Source organism: Schistocerca serialis, chromosome 5 (genome assembly GCF_023864345.2).
Source record: "Schistocerca serialis cubense isolate TAMUIC-IGC-003099 chromosome 5, iqSchSeri2.2, whole genome shotgun sequence".
Lineage (NCBI taxonomy): Eukaryota > Metazoa > Arthropoda > Insecta > Orthoptera > Acrididae > Schistocerca > Schistocerca serialis.
In genome coordinates, this window is record NC_064642.1 from 527,790,631 (window position 1) to 527,806,308 (window position 15,678).

Consider the following 15,678-nt stretch of genomic DNA (forward strand, 5'->3'; position numbering starts at 1 on the left):
CTTGCCGAGTGCCAGGACATTAAATTGTACCAGACGGCTGACTGCACTTCTCAAATATTCACTCATTTCAGCAATGGTTCTGGCAACATTACACTCCAGGAATTTCAATTCATAGGCCATTTGTTCTCTTCTAAGATGCCCAAGTCCTTCAGTGTTGTGAGCCTACATGATAAAAGACGTACCTGTGAACCAAATTCTACGAAAGAATATAAAATCACAATTTGTTTTAAACAATTATCACAGATCCCGTGCTTTTCCTGATATGGTCAGTTATATAAGCACTTGCTATCATTCGTAAGGCGAATGGCAGAGGGGAAGAGAACTGGAGTGGGTACTGTCAGGGATAAATTTATTTGCCAGAAACACTACACAAGATTCTATTGATATTTGTTCTAACACACTTACAAAAAATTTAAAAAAGCTATAATCTAAAAAACAAACTACTAATGAAAATTAAAAATAAGCAATAACTGATCAAGCTCAAGGCTATCAAATGAGAAAGAAGGCACTGGAATTCCAATAACAATTAAACGAGGAATGATATTTAAGAAAATAAACAATACTTTAAAAGACAAATTTGGTTAGGTGCAAAATTACAAGGTGTGCAGAAAAAGTGCCTTATTGTGTTAAGGAATTATGTTACGAATATAACAAATAAATACAGAGAACTTAGTCACCTCGATTTTTGCAAGGAAACATAGCATAGATACTAAATAATTATGCGAAATACCAACTTGCAGCAAGCTGAAGTGAAAATGCCATAACAAGTAAAGATGAATAGGAAAATAATTATTATTTTTACGTTCAGGACCAACTCACCATAAATTGGAATTCCCTTGTTACAGACAACACAAAACCTCAGTCGAATTCATGAATAACAACCAATAACCTTTCATGAGCTTATCAACACTGGCAACATCAAACTGATTGGGACTTTGATAGTCGGCCACCAATACCTTCAAAACAAGGGTAACTATAAAGCCATAAAACGGTGACCCGTACATACAGTTTTTCACGGTGGTACCCAATCCAAATTCGTAACAGACAAAGACCAACAACATTAATTAAGCCTCGCTGCCTTCGTTCTGAAAACTATTACACATAACCAGCGCAGCTTGAATATCAATACGAAAGTGGATGCAAGGCTGATATGCGGTCATAAGCACTGTTACCACCCAAGGCGCCATCCGATGTTGTGATGAAGGAATGAAGAAAACTGATCATACTCGCTGCAGTCCCAGACTTCCTTTTGCTAATTGGCGTAGTCGCTTAAATCGCCATCACCGTCAGTATCCTTCCTGGCAGGCCAGAGAAGTCACACGTCTCCCTCATCAAAGATAAGCGAGCATTATGACCATCGATACACACACTCTTACGGGTCAAAACTGGAGTCCCGATTCCATCTCTGCCGTCACTGCCTTATAACCAACCATCTATGTGATCTGCTGATATAACGATCCTATGTTCCCCATTCCTATTATTCTATCATTCTAAAAGTCCGAAATTGACACTTTCTCCAGGAACAGAATCAACCTGAAAATGTCCCATACCCTCAGACACATCTAATAGCCACCATGTATTCACACCACTCTTAACCGGTAGGAATAACTTTTTCCTCTGCTGAAAAGTCTGAAAATAAGGATGGAATTGTAATTAAAACATCCCAAAGGCATAGTATAGTCAATTTGCTAGCGTTGGTCAAGATGATTATCGTGTGACATTTCCCATTTCCATCAGAGTATAAACGAGCACCAATAATGGATGGCAGATACAAAAATTTTAACTCAGTGATCTTCCTAGAGAGATAACATTCCATTGTCTGAATTTGTAGACTAGATATACAGCTATCTTCACACTATATAATAAATTTCACGTGATTTACCTGTTAGCAGGACGCCTAGTCCATATAATGTTGCTACGTTAGTGGGAAAATTCCTTATTTTACACACAGTCAAATAGTTGGATAAGTGACGAAAAATGGAACCTTCACCGGTGTGTGACAACGTCACAGGCGTGCAGAGTGGTTGGTAGTGCGCTAAAGCACTACTGAATATATTCGCTGCAGTCGCAGGTTGTCAGAGATGGTGTTATCAAAGCCCCTTTTAAAATAAGTAGAAACGAATATGGTTAATAACACGAAAAATTAGAAAGAGAGAAAAGATAACCTTACTTAAAACTGCTTTCTCTGCTTCCCAAACTCAATCATGTTCACCAGCACAATCATATTATGACGAATCCTAGAAAATATTACAAATTTTTAAAAATATTTTAAAATGTTCTGTTGAAACACAGATAGGACAATAAGGGATCTAAAATATCTAAAAAGATGCACGTGGTTAAACGATCACTAGCAAAACGCATTGATAGACCAGCCACACTGATAATGAGTGATTACGAAATACTCCGTGACATTTTAGGGAGCAATTGAGAGATTTCAAAGAGTCTTAAAAATAATACCACATTCGTTCTTACCGTTATGTAAAATGTTTATAGTTTAGTGGTTTGTTTTCTGTCGTAAGTGTCAGGCAGAAGACACCACTCAAATTCCTGTAAGACGTCAACAGTTCCTTGACATTTGTTTCAGTTCGGTTGCAGTAATATCGTGCGAATTTTATGGGACTCAATTATTTGGGAATAGAGAGATAATACATGAGGGAGAATGTATTGCAGTATTGCAAATTTGAGTTGGTCATGGACGATGTCCGGCGGGCGCTGCGGTTGAGGTAACCATGAGAAGTACGTATGGGATCGATTCCTGGACTGGTACAAATTTTCAACTTTTGGCATTGCATTACCACAGTGCCCTGTGCGGTTGGAGGTCATGAATTCCCACTCATCTTTTCCCTTTCTTTCCCCATTATCTACACTCCTGGAAATTGAAATAAGAACACCGTGAATTCATTGTCCCAGGAAGGGGAAACTTTATTGACACATTCCTGGGGTCAGATACATCACATGATCACACTGACAGAACCACAGGCACATAGACACAGGCAACAGAGCATGCACAATGTCGGCACTAGTACAGTGTATATCCACCTTTCGCAGCAATGCAGGCTGCTATTCTCCCATGGAGACGATCGTAGAGATGCTGGATGTAGTCCTGTGGAACGGCTTGCCATGCCATTTCCACCTGGCGCCTCAGTTGGACCAGCGTTCGTGCTGGACGTGCAGACCGCGTGAGACGACGCTTCATCCAGTCCCAAACATGCTCATTGGGGGACAGATCCGGAGATCTTGCTGGCCGGGGTAGTTGACTTACACCTTCTAGAGCACGTTGGGTGGCACGGGATACATGCGGACGTGCATTGTCCTGTTGGAACAGCAAGTTCCCTTGCCAGTCTAGGAATGGTAGAACAATGGGTTCGATGACGGTTTGGATGTACCGTGCACTATTCAGTGTCCCCTCGACGATCACCAGTGGTGTACGGCCAGTGTAGGAGGTCGCTCCCCACACCATGATGCCGGGTGTTGGCCCTGTGTGCCTCGGTCGTAGGCAGTCCTGATTGTGGCTCTCACCTGCACGGCGCCAAACACGCATACGACCATCATTGGCACCAAGGCAGAAGCGACTCTCATCGCTGAAGACGACACGTCTCCATTCGTCCCTCCATTCACGCCTGTCGCGACACCACTGGAGGCGGGCTGCACGATGTTGGGGCTTGAGCGGAAGACGGCCTAACGGTGTGCGGGACCGTAGCCCAGCTTCATGGAGACGGTTGCGAATGGTCCTCGCCGATACCCCAGGAGCAACAGTGTCCCTAATTTGCTGGGAAGTGGCGGTGCGGTCCCCTACGGCACTGCGTAGGATCCTACGGTCTTGGCGTGCATCCGTGCGTCGCAGCGGTCCGGTCCCAGGTCGACGGGCACGTGCACCTTCCGCCGACCACTGGCGACAACATCGATGTACTGTGGAGACCTCACGCCCCACGTGTTGAGCAATTCGGCGGTACGTCCACCCGGCCTCCCGCATGCCCACTATATGCCCTCGCTCAAAGTCCGTCAACTGCACTTACGGTTCACGTCCACACTGTCGCGGCATGCTACCAGTGTTAAAGACTGCGATGGAGCTCCGTATGCCACGGCAAACTGGCTGACACTGACGGCGGCGGTGCACAAATGCTGCGCAGCTAGCGCCATTCGACGGCCAACACCGCGGTTCCTGGTGTGTCCGCTGTGCCGTGCGTGTGATCACTGCTTGTACAGCCCTCTCGCAGTGTCCGGAGCAAGTATGGTGGGTCTGACACACCGGTGTCAATGTGTTCTTTTTTTCCATTTCCAGGAGTGTATTTCATACGAATGTTAGCTAAAATAATGTCGGTCTTCCATTGCCATCTAGTTCGACAATATAACACAGAGAACTATGGGGAACCGTTATGTCTACCACACTAGCACAGCACATTGGAGAGTCTTCTCGCTGGAGCAAGAATCCATGCACCATAATGACGTATCCTATACGAGGTAGACTTAGAAGGATATCTCGTTTCTACATATGCAAGGAGGTACGATACAACCGCTTAGTTGACATTTATGACTGTAAATTATTGTCCATCACTTCTAGCGCTTCTTCGCCTTTTTGCTCATAATTTGCTTCCACTTCCATCAGGTTATTTTACAACGTCACTGAGATCTCCACTGTTTCGTGTTATAACTTGTGATTCTATTGTACGTTTGAATCTGTCTGTGTTGGGCAGTGCTGATGTATCGCGACCTGCTGGTGGTGGCGTGTGCGTCCTTCATGGCTGCCGTGGGCCTGCGGAGGTTGAGCAGCCTGCGCACGCTGGACACCCCCGTGTGGCTGCCCTCCCTGCTCGAGTCCGGGCCCGCGCGGTTCCTGCTCTGCTCGCCCCATGGCTCTCTCAGGCTGCAGGTGAGTTCGCTATATCTAAACTTCACAACGCCTAACCTCCTTATTAACATTTCTGAAACTGCCACTCACACTAGTGTCGGATCCGTCACAACGGATGGTGTATGACAAGAAATGCCAGCACAAACGAAGACGAAGTAAATACTCCAGAATTCGAATCAAGAACAGCAGCCAAAATGAGTAACGTAGAAGTAAATATCCACGGAGTAGTGAAATAACTTAAATCACTTAATAAAATCAAGTCTTCTGGTCTAGACTGTATACCAATTAGGTTCCTTTCGGAGTATGCTGATGCATTAACTCCATACATGTTATTGTTGTTGTGGTCTTCACTCCTGAGAGTGGTTTGATGCAGCTCTCCATGCTACTCTATCCTGTGCAAACTTCTTCATCTCCCAGTACCTACTGCAACCTACATCCTTCTGAATCTGCCTGCTGTATTCCTCTCTTGGTCTCCTTCTACGATTTTTACCCTTCACGCTGCCCTTTATTACTAAATTTGTGATCCCATGATGCCTCAGAACATGTCCTACCAACCGATCCCTTCTTCTAGTCAAGTTGTGCCACAAACTTCTCTTCTCCCCAATCCTATTCAATACCTCCTCATTAGTTATGTGATCTATCCATCTAATCTTCAGCATTATTCTGTAGCACCACATTTCGAAAGCTTCTATTTCCTTCTTTTCCAAACTATTTATCGTCCATGTTTCACTTCCATACATGGCTACACTCCATACAAATACTTTCAGAAACGACTTCCTGACACTGATGTCTATACGCGATGTTAACAAATTTCTCTTCTTCAGAAACGCTCTCCTTGCCATTGCCATTCTACATTTTATATCCTCTCTACTTCGAGCATTATCAGTTATTTTGATCCCCAAATACCAAACTCCTTTACTACTTTAATTGCCTCATTTTCTAATCTAATTCCCTCAGCATCACTCGACATAATTCGACTACATTGCATTATCATTGTTTTGCATTTATTAATGTTCAGCGTATCCTCCTTTCAAGACACTATCCATTACGCTCAACTGCTCTTCCAAGTCCTCAGCTGTTTCTGACAGGATTACATTGTCATCGGCGAACCTCAGAGTTTTAATTTCATCTCCATGGATTTTAATACCTGCTACGAATTATTCATTTGTTTCCTTCACTGCTTGCTCAATATACAGATTGAATAACGTCGGGGAGAGGCTACAACTCTGTCTTAACAATCATACACAACCGCTCGCTCGACGAATGATCTGTGCCCAAAGACTGCAAAGTTGCACAGGTCACACCAATGTTCAATAAAGGTAGTATGAGTAATTCACTAAATTACAGGCCCATATTGTTAACGTCGATATGTAACAGGATTTTAGAACATATACTGTGTTCGAACATCATGAATTATCTGGAAGAAAACTGTCTATTGACACACAGTTCTACATGGGTTTAGAAAACATTGTTCCGTTGAAACACAACTAGCTTTTTAGTCACATGAAGTGTTGAGTGCTATTGACAAGGGATTTCAAATCGATTCCGTATTTCTGGATTTCCAGAAGGCTTTTGACACTGTACCACACAAGCGGCTCGTATTGAAATTGCGTGCATATGGAATATTGTCTAAATTACGTGATTGGATTTGTGATTTCCTGTCAGAGAGGTCACAGTTCGTAGTAACTGACGGAAGGTCATCGAGTAAAACAGAAGTGATTTCTGGCGTTCCCCCAACGTAGTGGTATAGGCCCTTTGCTGTTCCTTATCTATATAAAAGATTTTGGAGTCAGAGCAGCCGTCTTCAGTTGTTTGCAGATGATGCTGTCGTTTAGCGACTAAAAAAGTCATCAGAAGATCTAAACAAACTGCAAAACTATTTAGAAAAAAATATCTGAATGTTACGAAAAGTGGCAATTGACCCTGAATAACGAAAAGTGTGAGGTCATCCACATGAGTGCTAAAAGGAACTCGTTAAACTTCGGTTACACCATAAATCAGTCTAATCTACATACCGTAAATTCAGCTAAATACCTAGGTAGTACAATTACGAACAACTTAAATTGAAAGGAACGCGTAGAAAATGTTGTGGGGAAGGCTAACTAAAGACTGCGTTTTGTTGGCAGGACACTTAGAAAATGTAACAGACCTACTAAGGAGACACTACGCTTGCCCGTCCTCTTTTAGAATACTGCTGCGCGGTGTGGGATCCTTACCAGATAGGACTGACGGAGTACATCGAAAAAATTGAAAGAAAGGCAGTACTATTTGTACCATCGTGAAATTTGGGAAAGAGTGTCACAGAAATGATACAGGATTTAGGGTGGAAATCGTTAAAAGAAAGGCGTTTTCGTTGCGACGGAATCTTCTCACGAAATTCCAATTACCAACTTTCTCCTCCGAATGCGAAAATATTTTGTTGACACCGACCTACATAGGGAGGGACGATCACCGCGATAAAATAAGGGAAATCAGAGCTCGTACGGAAAGATATAGGTGTTCATTCTTTCCGTGCGCTATACGAGATTGGAATAATAGAGAATTGTGAAGGTGGTTCAATGAACCCTCTGCCAGGCACTTAAATGTGATTTGCAGAGTATCCATGTACATGTGGATGTAGGTGAGGATGTAGATCTGCATGAACCATTCTGTGGAATATATTAATGCAGAGACTGTGAATAGGTAATGCGAAAGATACTTTTAACCCTTTGTTGCCTGACGGTGCTTAAAAGTACCAGTAAGTTTTGATTCTCATTATTTTCTCATGGTGCAGTTTCGTGATCTGAGAGCCTGTCGGTACGTAACAGAAACTCTGCTCTATGTTTCATAGATGTTATTGTGCAATACATAGACCTCTCTGGCGGTCAGAGCTTGAAATTGTTTTTCGCGCGCTGCTGTGAAAACAGAAGATTGTATGTGCTTGTATCCATGGTGTTGCATGAATTTGTGCGCAGTTTATTGAAACTTCCGTTGAGTTTTCCGTTGTACGTACTTACCTTCTTTGTTTTTTTATAATAGTTTGAAGCATCACGTTACAAGTGAATGAGATAAAGTGGAAAATATAAGCCGGACTTATTAGTACCGTCAGGTTGTGCCAACACTTTATTGTAGCAACAATGCGTTACTTCTCACTAGTTGTTCTGTCCACTTTTTCTCACACAGAAATCGGTAAAAACATTTGCCTGTGGAACAATTAGAACAAACAGTAAAGGTTTGCCAGGGAATTTACCTAAAGAAAAATGTCTAAATCAAATCACAGAGAGTCATCTTTAGACCTAACAGTATTTCAATGGAAGGAAAATAAAGTAGTGTATTTTGCGTCAAACTTCCATGGCACTGAACAGAGCGCAGTGACAAGAAAACAGAAAGATGGAACTAGTATGACTATACCATGCCCAGTTATTGTAAGTGATTACAATAAAAACATGGGTGGTGTGGATCATGCAGACAGATTACGTTCAACTTATGGTCTTGACAAGTGATCAAAGAAATGGTGGCACCGTCTCTTCTGGGGAGCAATACAAATTGCTTTTGTCAATGCTTACATCATTTTCAGTGATCTACATGGGGCACTGCCACTGCTGGAATTCAGGCGTGCTGTGGCACTAGGGCTAATGAATGAACAGCAAGCGCCAAATCTCAAAAAGAGAAACTCTGGTAAAGATGAAATAACTCTCCCAAAGAGAAGAAAGGATAACTTTTCTGTTCCGAAGGATGTACGTGTTGGCAACTGAGGAAACCATTTTGTAGTGTTCAGTTGTAAAAGAGGACGATGCGAAATGTGTGCGAAAAATAAAATTCAGTCGAGACCACATTCACAATGCAGTACATGTAAAGTGTATTTGTGCTGCAATGAGAAAAAGAACTGTTTCCTACAATTTCATGAGGTATCACTAAATATGTGATATGTATATACTGTCAAAAATGTATAGCTAAGTTACTATGTATGGTGAAGTTGCTATAGAATAAATTTACGCGAAATTTTTTTAAAATAATCAAAAATATCGTATTTCTGTTAATTAATTTTCTAATGTAAAAATATTTAATATTTATGTGGAATAAAGTACAAGTTATAAAAACTGGAGCATTTTTCTGCGCATGTTGTGATTCTGTCCATGGAGTCTGACGGTACTTCTGAGTACCAGGAGAGAAAAACGTTGTGAAAAATAAAATAAAATTTTACAAAAAATCCTACCGTCATTTCAGGCCACAATAGCATAAATTCTGCAAAGAAAATGTTAAAAAGTAAATTTTTTCTTACGTCAGGAAACAAAGGGTTAAGATGGGTGTTTTTGAGGCATCATCCCTCACCAGGTCAAGTGTCACGTGAATGCTTCTTGTAAGAGACTACTTCCTTGCTAGAAACATCAAGTCTGACCATTGCATGTAGTATATCTAGCAATTAACTACACCACTTTTTTTAAATTTTTGATGTGTGTTCCAGTTAATTGCCCCACCAATGATATCACATACTCCACTCCACTCATATCAATGATGTCACCACACATGAGTGGCATCATCAGACTTGTGAATCCTATCACCATATCACCATCATCATCATCAACACATGACACGCTATGCCCCCTCTCCTCCCCCCCCCCTTTACCACCCCTTCCCCTTCTCCACCCTTTATCACCTTCCACCACCCTGTACAACCAATCTCAGCTGAATATTCAATTGATGCAGCTAATCACAGTGTAGTTTTTTTTTTTTGGTCATCAGTCTAATGACTGGTTTGATGCGGCCCGCCACGAATTCCTTTCCTGTGCTAACCTCTTCATCTCAGAGTAGCACTTGCAACCTACGTCCTCAATTATTTGCTTGACGTACTCCAATCTCTGTCTACCTCTACAGTTTTTGCCCTCTACGGCTCCCCCTAGTACCATGGAAGTCATTCCCTCATGTCTTAGCAGATGTCCTATCATCCTGTCCCTTCTCCATATCAGTGTTTTCCACATATTCCTTTCCTCTCCGATTCTGCGTAGAACCTCCTCATTCCTTACCTTATCAGTCCAACTAGTTTTCAACATTCGTCTATAGCACCACATCCCTAATGCTTCGATTTTTTTCTGTTCCGGTTTTCCCACAGTCCGTGTGTCACTACCATACAATGCTGTACTCCAGACGTACATCCTCAGAAATTTCTTCTTCAAATTAAGGCCGGTATTTGATATTAGCAGCCTTCTCTTGACCAGAAATGCCTTTTTTGCCATAGCGAGTCTGCTTTTGATGTCCTCCTTGCTCCGTCCGTCATTGGTTATGTTACTGCCTAGGTAGCAGAATTCCTTAACTTCATTGACTTCGTGACCATCAATCCTGATGTTAAGTTTCTCGCTGTTCTCATTTCTACTATTTCTCATTACCTTCGTCTTTCTCCGATTTACTCTCAAACCATACTGTGTACTCATTAGACTGTTCATTCCGTTCAGCAGATCATTTAGTTCTTCTTCACTTTCACTCAGGATAGCAATGTCGTCAGCGAATCGATCATTGATATCCTTTCACCTTGTATTTTAATTCCACTCCCAAACCTTTCTTTTATTTCCATCATTGCTTCCTCGATGTACAGATTGAAGAGTAGGGGCGAAAGGCTACAGCCTTGTCTTACACCCTTCTTAATACGAGCACTTCGTTCTTGATCGTCCACTCTTATTATTCCCTCTTGGTTGTTGTACATATTGTATATGACCCGTCTCTCCCTATAGCTTACAGCTACTTTTTTTAGAATCTCGAACAGCTTGCACCATTTTATATTGTCGAACGCTTTTTCCAGGTCGACAAATCCTATGAAAGTGTCTTGATTTTTCTTTAGCCTTGCTTCCATTATTAGCCGTAACGTCGGAATTGCCTCTCTCGTCCCTCTACTTTTCCTAAAGCAAAACTGATCGTCACCTAGCGCATTCTCAATTTTTTTCCATTCTTCTGTATATTATTCTTGTAAGCAGCTTCGATGCATTAGCTGTTAAGCTGACTGTGCGATAATTCTCGCACTTGTCAGCTCTTTCCGTCTTCGGAACTGTGTGGATGATGCTTTTCCGAAAGTCATATGGTATGTCGCCAGACTCATATATTCTATACACCAACGTGAATAGTCGATTTGTTGCCACTTCCCCCAATGATTTTTGAAATCTGATGGAATGTTATCTATCTGTTCTGCCTTATTTGACCGTAAGTCCTCCAAAGCTCTTTTAAATTCCGAATCTAATACTGGATCCGCTATCTCTTCTAAATCGACTCCTGTTTATTCTTCTATGACATCAGACAAATCTTCACCCTCATAGAGGCTTTCAATGTATTCTTTCCACCTATCTGCTCTCTCCTCTGCATTTAACTGTGGAATTCCAGTTGCACTCTTAATGTTACCACCGTTGCTTCTAATGTCAACAAAGGTTGTTTTGACTTTCCTGTATGCTGAGTCTGTCCTACCGACAATCATATCTTTTTCGATGTCTTCACATTTTTCCTGCAGCCATTTCGTCTTTGCTTCCCTGCACTTCCTATTTATTTCATTCCTCAGCGACTTGTATTTCTGAATTCCTGATTTTCCCGGAACATGTTTATAGTTCCTCCTTTCATCAATCAACTGAAGTATTTCTTCTGTTACCTATGGTTTCTTCGCAGCTACCTTCTTTGTACCTATGTTTTCCTTCCCAACTTCTGTGATGGCCCTTTTTAGATATGTCCATTCCTCTTCAACTGTACTGCCTACTGCGCTATTCCTTTTTGCTGTATCTATAGCGTTAGAGAACTTCAAACGTATCTCATCATTCCTTAGTACTTCCGTATCCCACTTTCTTGCGTATTGATTCTTCCTAACTAATGTCTTGAACTTCAGCCTCCTCTTCATCACTACTATATTGTGATCTGAGTCTATATCTGCTCCTGGGTACGCCTTACAATCCAGTATCTGATTTCGGAATCTCTGTCTGACCATGATGTAATCTAATTGAAATCTTCCCGTATCTCCCGGCCTTTTCTAAGTATACCTCCTCCTTTTGTGATTCTTGAATAGGGTATTCGCTGAAACTTGTTACAGAACTCAATTAGTCTTTCTCCTCTTTCATTCCTTGTCCCAAGCCCATATTCTCCTGTAACCTTTTCTTCTACTCCTTCCCCTACGATTGCATTCCAGTCGCCCATGACTACCAGATTTTCGTCCACCTTTACATACTGCATTACCCTTTCAATATCCTCATACACTTTCTCTATCTGTTCATCTTCAGCTTGCGACGTCGGCATGTATACCTGAACTATCGTTGTCGGTGTTGGTCTGCTGTCGGATTAGAACAACCCAGTCACTGAACTGTTCACAGTAACACACACTCTGCCCTACCTCCCTGTTCATTATGAATCCTACACCTGTTATACCATTTCCTGCTGCTGTTGATATTACCCGATACTCATCTGACCAGAAATCCTTGTCTTCTTTCCACTTCACTTACCCCTACTGTTTCTAGATTGAGCCTTTGCATTTCCCTTTTCAGATTTTCCATTTTCCCTACCACGTTCAAGCTTATTCTCATGGTAACCTCCCCCTTGGCAGTCCCCTCCCGGAGATTCGAATGGGGGACTATTCCGGAATCTTTTGCCAATGGAGAGATCATCATGACACTTCTTCAATTACAGGCCACATGTCCTGTGGATACACGTTACGTGCCTTTAATGCAGTGGTTTCCATTCCCTTCTGCATCCTCATGCCGTTGATCATTGCTGATTCTTCCGCCTTTAGGGGCAATTTCCCACCCCTCGGAGAAGAGAGTGCCCTGAACCTCTATCCGCTCCTCCGCCCTCTTTGACAAGGCCGTTGGCAGAATGAGGCTGACTTCTTATGCCGGAAGTCTTCGGCCGCCAATGCTGATTATTTATCAAGATTTAGGCAGTGGCGGGGATCGAACCCGGGACCGAATAGGTTTTGATTATGAATGAAAGACGCTACCGCTAGACCACGGGCTGGAACTAGTAGCCTAATGGCCTTTAAGATAAAAAATCCAGTCGCAATATGGCACCAAAGGTGATCATCCGTGCTCAGAAGTATCTGAATTATCTGATTTTTTAGCTCTACATTCAAAGTAAATAACGAACTCTTACGCACAGGGTGAAACTTGTAATATTTCAACATCTAAGATACATCAGCGAAACACACACACACACACTCACAAACAAACACGCACAAGTACACCATTTTTATACCACACACTTTTCTAAAATGGAATTTGGGATAGTATGTTGTAAGGAGTGTAAGCTTCGGCCCGTTCTTTGACTTGCCATCTACCACACACATGTGCCTCAATTTGCAGCGTCCGTAGCTCGATGTCTAGTGGCTAGCGTTGCTACCTCTGAATCGTGGGGGTCCCGTGTTTGATTGCCGCTCGAGTTACGGATTTTCTCTGCCTGGGGATTGGGTGTTTGTGTTTTCAGCACCATTCCATCATCATTCGTGAAAGTGACTAGACTGGACTATGTACAGATTGGGAATTTGTACAGGCACTGATGACCGTGCAGCTGAGCGCCGCACAAACCAATCATCATCATCAATTTGCAGTGTTACTACTTAACCTTAAACACTATTAATGTCTAACTTATGTAACGCAATTTAGAATGACATCTACGGCATAATTTTCTAAGCCTGAGACTAGGAGTTCACCTTTCATATACCATGATAACTTTCAAACTATTACTGCAATTGCTTAGCCAAACTGCATTCTCAAAGACCATTTGGAGATTGCATACACCATCCCAGTCAAACTGTTACCTCCACTGCCTGGACGTTCTACTTTCCCATAGGCTTTCTGTAGAAAACAAACCACGTGCTCAGTCCCACTTTTGTGCTGACGCCCATGCCTTACTGCTGTCTCAGAGTACCTTCGAACATAATGCACCGGATGCCAGTACAATCGTTTCGCCAACTGTCTCACACTATTGCTTCCTCATGGGCTGTTTGATGATCACACTCCAGAAGCACAGTCTTACTACTACCCCAACTGTTTGCCGCATTGCTTTCTCGTAGGAACGTGAAGACATCGAAAAAGGTATGATTGTCGGAAGGACAGACTCAGCATACAGGAAAGTCAAAACAACATTTGGTGACATTAAAACCAACGGTGGTAACATTAAGAGTGCAACTGGAATTCCACTGTTAAATGCGGAGGAGAGAGCAGATAGGTGGAAAGAATACATTGAAAGCCTCTATGAGGGTGAAGATTTGTCTGATGTGATAGAAGAATAAACAGGAGTCGATTTAGAAGAGATAGCGGATCCTGTATTAGAATCGGAATTTAAGAGAGCTTTGGAGGACTTATGGTCTAATAAGGAAGAAGGGATAGATAACATTCCATCAGAATTTCTAAAATCATTGGGGAAGTGGCAACAAATCGACTATTCACGTTGGTGTGTAGAATATATGAGTCTGGCGACATACCATCTGACTTTCGGAAAAGCATAATCCACACAGTTCCGAAGACGGAAAGAGCTGACAAGTGCGAGAATTACCGCACAATCAGCTTAACAGCTCATGCATCGAAGCTGCTTACAAGAATAATATACAGAAGAATGGAAAAGAAAATTGAGAATGCGCTAGGTGACGATCAGTTTTGCTTTAGGAAAAGTAGAGGGACGAGAGAGGCAATTCTGACGTTACGGCTAATAATGTAAGCAAGGCTAAAGAAAAATCAAGACACTTTCATAGGATTTGTCGACCTGGAAAAAGCGTTCGACAATATAAGATGGTGCAAGCTGTTCGAGATTCTAAAAAAAGTAGCGGTAAGCTATAGAGAGAGATGGGTCATATACAATATGTACAACAACCAAGAGGGAATAATGAGAGTGGACGATCAAGAACGAAGTGCTCGTATTAAGAAGGGTGTAAGACAAGGCTGTAGCCTTTCGCCCCTACTCTTCAATCTGTACATCGAGGAAGCAATGATGGAAATAAAAGAAAGGTTTGGGAGTGGAATTAAAATACAAGGTGAAAGGATATCAATGATACGATTCGCTGATGACATTGCTATCCTGAGTGACATTGAAGAAGAATTAAATGATCTGCTGAACGGAATGAACTGTCTAATTTGTACACAGTATGGTTTGAGAGTAAATCGGAGAAAGACGAAGGTAATGAGAAGTAGTAGAAATGAGAACAGCGAGAAACTTAACATCAGGATTGATGGTCACGAAGTCAATGAAGTTAAGGAATTCTGCTACCTAGGCAGTAACATAACCAATAACGGACGGAGCAAGGAGGACATCAAAAGCAGACTCGCTATGGCAAAAAAGGCATTTCTGGTCAAGAGAAGTCTACTAATATCAAATACCGGCCTTAATTTGAGGAAGAAATTTCTGAGGATGTACGTCTGGAGTACAGCATTGTATGGTAGTGACACATGGACTGTGGGAAAACCGGAACAGAAGAGAATCGAAGCATTTGAGATGTGGTGCTATAGACGAATGTTGAAAATTAGGTGGACTGATAAGGTAAGGAATGAGGAGGTTCTACGCAGAATGGGAGAGGAAAGGAATATGTGGAAAACACTGATAGGGAGAGGGGACAGAATGATAGGACATCTGCTAAGACATGAGGGAATGACTACCATGGTACCAGAGGGAGCCGTAGAGGGCAAAAACTGTAGAGGAAGACAGAGATTGGAATACGTCAAGCAAATAATTGAGGACGTAGGTTACAAGTGCTACTCTGAGATGAAGAGGTTTGCACAGGAAAGGAATTCGTGGCGGGCCGCATCAAACCAGTCAGTAGATTGATGACCAAAAAAAAAAAAAAAAGGATGGTGTCAAAGCTCGTGCAAAAGAACTATTTGTAACGTTTACCTACTTATGAA

At 42.1% G+C, this 15,678-nt stretch overlaps 1 protein-coding gene across 1 annotated transcript in view; it reads left to right on the forward strand.

Moving 5' to 3' along the window:
* Positions 1–15,678, forward strand: part of LOC126480914 (neuronal acetylcholine receptor subunit alpha-3-like) — a 142,098-nt gene that overhangs the window by 97,405 nt on the left and 29,015 nt on the right. Inside the window, exon 8 of the mRNA XM_050104321.1 lies at positions 4,695–4,870. Coding sequence (XP_049960278.1) covers positions 4,695–4,870 — 176 coding nt within the window. The remainder of the gene's footprint in view (positions 1–4,694; positions 4,871–15,678) is intronic.